The following is a 5,992-nucleotide window of genomic DNA, read 5'->3' as shown; positions in this document are numbered from 1 at the left end:
AACTCACAGAGATCCGCCTGCCTCTGCCTCCCGAGTGCTGGGATTAAAGGCGTGCGCCACCACCGCCCGGCTTTTATTTTGTTTTTTGAGACAGTGTTTCTTTGTGTAGCTCTCACTGTCCTAAAACTTGCTCTGTAGACCAGGTTGGCATCAAATTCAGAGATCTGCCTGCCTCTGCCTCCTAAGTGCCAGGGATTAAATGTGTGTGCCACCACTCTTGGGCTGCTTTTTTTTTTTTTTTTTTAATATATGTGGGTGTTTTGTCCTTATACACTATGTACTTGCAATGCCTGTAGAAGCCAGAAGAGGGCTTGGATCTTCTGGAACTACAGTTACAGACAATTGTGAGCAGCAGTATAGGTGTTGAAAAACTGAACCTGTGTCCTCTGGGAGTGCAGCCTGTAATAGTGGCATTTCATTTGTATTTTAATAAATAAAGTTTGCCTGGGGATTGGGAAAGTAAAACAGCCACACTGGCCAGCCTTACAGACCAGGCAGCAAGGACGGACATACACCTTGATTCCCAGTAATCACCAGGCAGTAGTGGTGCACACCCTTAAACCCAGAACTAGAGAGGAATATAAGATGGGTGGAGACAGCTCTCAGGCAGTCTCATTCTGAGGATTTCTGGAAGCAGGATCACTATTTTCTGACTGAGGTTGAGGTAAGAGCCAGTGGCTGGCTGCTTTGCTTTTCTGACCTTCAGGTTGGATCTCAATATCTGTCTCTGAGTTTTTATTAATTGTGCTTCAACAGCCAGTGCTCTTACCCGCTGGGCCACCTCTCCAGTCCCACACCAGGTCTCCATGCTCGCACAGCAACGCCTGACTCACAGCCATCTCCTCGGTACCCCCTTTCTTAATAACCACGGATGACTTTTCTCCCATTCTACAATTTCATACAAATCAAATAACTTAAAATAAAAAGGGGGGGCTGTTGTGCTATTGCTGTGTGACTTTGGGCAGGTGACCTCATTCATCTCTCTGAACCATATCATTCCCTTCTTTCAGGAACTTGAAGGACGTAGGAAATAGAGGGTTAATCACCAAGCGGAGACCTCACTCACAATTCTGGCGAGTTGAAAGAACAGGTCCAAGCAAGAAGAGTCATGGCTACCCTATATAAACCCTAAGAGATGAGGCGTGGTTTCACACAGCCCACGCGGGCCTCGAACCTCACACGCAGCTACGGATCTTCTTCCTGATCTTCCAGCCTCCACCCCAGAGTACTGGGATTTACAAGTGTGAGCTTTTATTAAAGAGCAGGTCAGAGTGCCCCCTGGTGGGGGTAGGGTCCCTCCTCTTCTGGCGCACCCTAAGTTTGTCTCAAATCATCATTCCAACTCGTGGCAGGCAAAACACAACTCTTCTCTGAGCTTCGCTGGGAGCATTTACAGGACAGTTTCTAGAAAGACAGCTAGAAACTGGAGAGGACCTGTGGCGAGCCTTTGGAGTGCAAATGCAGACCGCGGAATGGAAACTTTCTCTCCCCCTACTCTTGGACTGGGAGGCATAAGAGAAGGCAAAAGACAGTCGCTGGGTAGAGGCCGTGCACAAGGCAGTCGCTCACAAACCAGCTCAGGAAGATGAACGGCAAGAGTGACTCTGAAGGGATGTGTGGAGAATCACCAGCAATTTTCTTTTTTTTTTTTTTTTTTTGGTTTTTCGAGACAGGGTCTCTCTGTAGCTTTGGAGCCTGTCCTGGAACTCCCTTGGTAGACCAGGCTGGCCTCGAACTCACAGAGATCCGCCTGCCTCTGCCTCCCGAGTGCTGGGATTACAGGCGTGAGCCACCACTGCCCGGCTTCACCAGCAATTTTCCAACTGACTTTTCAAGGCATAGCTTCACATGCAGATCCAAAGAAGACCACAAGGGGTCGACGAAGCATCAAGAGCCCTCAGGGAAAAGCGGTTGTTAGCAGTTATCACCTGCCCAGAACTACTAGGAGTCTGGAAGTTAATGTGGGAGGGGGGCTGGAGGGGAGAGGACCGGACGGCAGGACGACTGTGAGAGGAAAGAAGGGTTTGACCCAAGAATGCCAGAAAACAGGCCTTTAAAAGCCTAGAAGTTTACCAGGCAGTGATGGCTCACACGTTTAATTCCTGGCACTCGTGGGCCAGAGGCTGGCAGATCTCTGAGTTTCAGGCCAGCCTAGTCTACATAGCTAGTTCCAGGACTGACAGGGCTACACAGAGACTCTGTCTCGAAAAACCAAAATAAATAAATAAAATTTAAAAAAGGAAAGAAAAAGAAAAAAAGTTCAGGTTTGCCCCCAGCTACCCTGGGATTTCTGCCTTCACCCTCCAACTCTTCACATGGGTGCCCAGGATCTGAACTTGGGACCTCATGCTTTCGTGGTGTTGCTAAAACTCCTTCCTGGGAGAAGACATAAGCAAGGTTTACCCCTCCTCCCAAGGCCCCAATTCAAACCAAGGCACATTCTACTAAAGTTCCTTTGGGGAACCAGTGAGACTTGGGGTGTCCCAAAGGGCACAGGTTAGAGGTTATAATGGATGTGGGTGCTCCACAGGCTACACCAGCAAGTGTTTACCCTGTAGGGATGAGGGCTCTTCTGCAGATGGAACCTCCCTCTGTAGCCTCTCCTGCCCCCATTTGCGGTTAGGATGGAGCTATTGCATGTAACAGCAGGTAGGGAGTGGCTGGGTACTAGGGGAGGGCCATGATCCCGGTATGAGGGATTAAGCAGTCTAAAAAGCCCAGCAGGGATGAGCTTTTGCAAGGGGGATGTAAGTGAACTCCCCAAGACTGCTGTTGCCCTGCTCAGAGGATCTTCAGAACCTTCAGGAAGCACCTTACAGAGCCATCTCCTCAGGCCCTGCCCAGAGTCTGAACTCAATAGACACACTCAGCTATTCAAACACACCCTCACTGTCATTCACTGCCCAGGTTCCTGCTTCTACATCAGCACTGGGCAATGAGATAGTAAAAGTGAGGGCAATCTTGTCCCTTCCCACCCAGGCTTCAAAGTCAGTGAACCAGACACAGATCTGCCCCGAGTCCTCAAGGCCCATGACAGGAGCCAGCAGGTGGCTGGAGCCCCAAGAAGGCTTTATTTGAGTTTATTGGGAGGAGACAACACATGTCCGAGCTTCCACTGGGACGTTTCCTTCTTCATCTTTCTGTGTTAAGGTCTGTCTCTCGCCCCTTTCTGTGAGTCCTCCTCGTGCATCACCTTCTCTCTAGTCAGAGTCAGCATCTTCTGAGACAGGTGTGCCTTCCCGCTCAAACCTTCCTTGCCATGAGGTAGTGCTGAGGTTGTCTTGGTTACCAGTGTATCCAAAACCATGCACTCACACACACACACATATATATACTCATGTATACATACACACATATACATTCACACACACACACATACACACATATACATTCACACACACAAATACACTCATGCACACACATGCGCTCACATACATATGCACTCAATTACACATACACATATATACACTCATGAGCTCACACACATGTATACATATATACATATGCATTCATGCAGACATACTACTCATGCAAGGCATATATTATTTGCTTACACACATATATACTCTCACACACACATATACAGATGTGCTCATACACAAATCCACACATACACTATATATATACACACACATATATATATACTCATACACACATACATACACACCATTTATAAATGCTGCTTATGGAATTCATTTACTTGTTTGATTAATGTAAGGAGCATTTTATTCTTGACCAGCCTTTGACCGGGCGATGCTCTCAGACTAGTTGGGTATATTTCTCTACTGCTCCCAGACATGGTGGTGTATACTTATAATCCCAGCATTTGGGAATTAGAAGCAGATCTCTGTGAGTTCGAGGCAGGCCTGGTTTACATAGGAAGTTCCAAGCCAGCCAGAGCTTCACAGGGAGTCTCTATCTTGAAAGAGAAAAAGTTTAAGGGGCTGGAGAGGGCTCAGAGGTTAAGAGCACTCTGACTGTTCTTCCAGAGGTCTTGAGTTCAATTCTCAGCAATCACATGATAGCTCAAATACCAGATCTGTGATGAGATCTGGTGCCCTCTTCTGGCCTGCAGCATACATGCATATGGAGTACTGTTTATATAAGTAATAAATCTAAAAGGCTTTTTAAAAGAGGAGGCCATCATTTTATGATGTCCAGTGTCCATCCCTCCCTCCCAAGAGATCACCTCATTGTTGAGACTTAGAAAGAAATACAGACTTCCTTCCTTCCTTCCTTTCCTTCTTCTCTCCCCCACTCTTCTTTCCCCCCTCTCCTTCTTCGTCTTCTGCTTGTTTTTGAGACAGGATCTCAATGTGTAGCCCTGACTGGCCCGGACTCACCACACCATGTGCCACCACTCCCAGCCCTTTTATTTGTAAATAATGTATTCTCATTTATGACACTTCTTTATTCATTCATGTCTTGTGTGTGTGTGGAAGTGAAGCATGCTCATGAGTATGTGTCAGGGTGCAGGTGTGGAGGTCAGAGGGCAACTTTCAGGAGTTGGTTCTCTTCTTCCACCAAAGATCTCACTGAGTTCAAGTCCAGCCTTTTCTACAGAGAGAGTTCCAGGACAGCCGGGGATACACAGAGAAACCCTGTCTCAGAAAACCAAACAATATAGTGGAGAGCAATTGAGGACAACATCTGATTTTGACCTCTGACCTATACAATACACACACACACACACACACACACACACACACCTTTCAATTCCCACACATACCAAATACACAGACCAAGACTCCAGAGAGCTCAGTGCATAAGTCTGTATTTCTGGATAATATAAAAGAATAAACTTAAAAAAAAAAACCCACCCAAACCAAACACCAATGGCTTCCCCAAGGCATGGTGACCCACTCTTCCCACCCAGATAAATAGAGACTCCTGTCTGTCCACTCACCCGCCCACCCCCATAAGCCGCTCTCTATAGACATACTCTGGGTATATATTACTCTACTCCGCAATAGACATCTCCCAAAAATAGAACTCAGTCCTGGCCCAGGACTCTACCCTGGCCCCACACCCTTGTTTCAGACTATACGCCACTGTAGCACACTTGTGTCTTTGCCCCCAGTGGTCAGGGCCATGCTGTCGTCCCACAAGAAGGCCACATTGGTCACATGACTGCTGTGTCCACCGTATTTGTGGCTGAGGGCCTGTTAGAAGGGAACAGGTGAAAGGAAGAGGTCAGATGAAAAATGCCACCTGGAGGCCACTGTCATTTTCTTCTTCAAAGCCATTAACATTTTTTGTGTGTGTGAGCTACAAGTTTTTACTCTATACTTCAGGAAGTCCTAAAGCTCACAATCCCCTCGCTTCCTTTTAATTTTTGTTTGCTTTGCAAGACAAGGTTTCTCCATGTAGCCCTGGCTGTCCTGAAACTCGCTCTGTACACCAGGCTGGTCTCAAACTCAGAGAGATCTGCCTGCCTCTGCCTCCTGAGCGCTAAGATTAAAGGTTTGCGCCATCACTTCCTGGCTTAATTTTTAATCACAAATACATGTGTGTTAGAGTACACATTTGTACATGGGCGTGACTCAGTGGTAGAGCCCCTGCCTAGAATCCCCCAGTGAGGGGCTAGGGCTGTGGCTCAGTGGTAGAGCCCCTGCCTAGAATCCCCAGTGAGGGGCTGGGGTATAGCTCAGGGGTAGCCTTTGCATAGTATGCATGATGCCCTTGTTTTATCCCCAGCACTGAAGATAGATAAAGGATAGATATAAGATATAACCTGCCTGTACTGAATCAGTTCCCATTATGTATATATAGAGAGTGGGGTATGATGAGTCTCTATGAGGAACGCATGCCCACAGTCAGGTATGGCTTACTTTCCTCTTCTTTGAAGAGCCCAGAAGTATCTGGGTGATGGTGGAACACACCTTTAATCCTAGCACTTGGGAGGTAGAGCCAGGCAGATCTCTGTTGAGGCCAGCCTGGTCTACAAAGCAAAACAAAAACAAAAAAGAAGACGAAGAAGAAGAAAAAGAAG

The 5,992-nt window shown here is 47.2% G+C and overlaps 1 protein-coding gene across 3 annotated transcripts in view; it reads right to left on the bottom strand.

The window, feature by feature from the left end:
- Positions 1-4,775: 4,775 nt before the first annotated feature.
- Eml2 (echinoderm microtubule associated protein like 2) overlaps positions 4,776-5,992 on the bottom strand; it is a 30,474-nt gene continuing 29,257 nt past the window's right edge. For 2 of the 3 annotated variants that reach the window (XM_005370273.3, XM_013354866.2), the window contains exon 22: positions 4,776-5,162. In XM_005370273.3, coding sequence (XP_005370330.2) covers positions 5,037-5,162 — 126 coding nt within the window. In that variant the 3' untranslated portion in view covers positions 4,776-5,036. The remainder of the gene's footprint in view (positions 5,163-5,992) is intronic. The other variant, XM_013354867.2, reaches the window with a different exon arrangement.

The sequence above is a fragment of the Microtus ochrogaster genome, unplaced genomic scaffold (assembly GCF_000317375.1).
Source record: "Microtus ochrogaster isolate Prairie Vole_2 unplaced genomic scaffold, MicOch1.0 UNK74, whole genome shotgun sequence".
In the NCBI taxonomy this organism is placed as follows: Eukaryota; Metazoa; Chordata; class Mammalia; order Rodentia; family Cricetidae; genus Microtus; species Microtus ochrogaster.
This window is presented reverse-complemented; position numbering and strand designations above follow the sequence as displayed.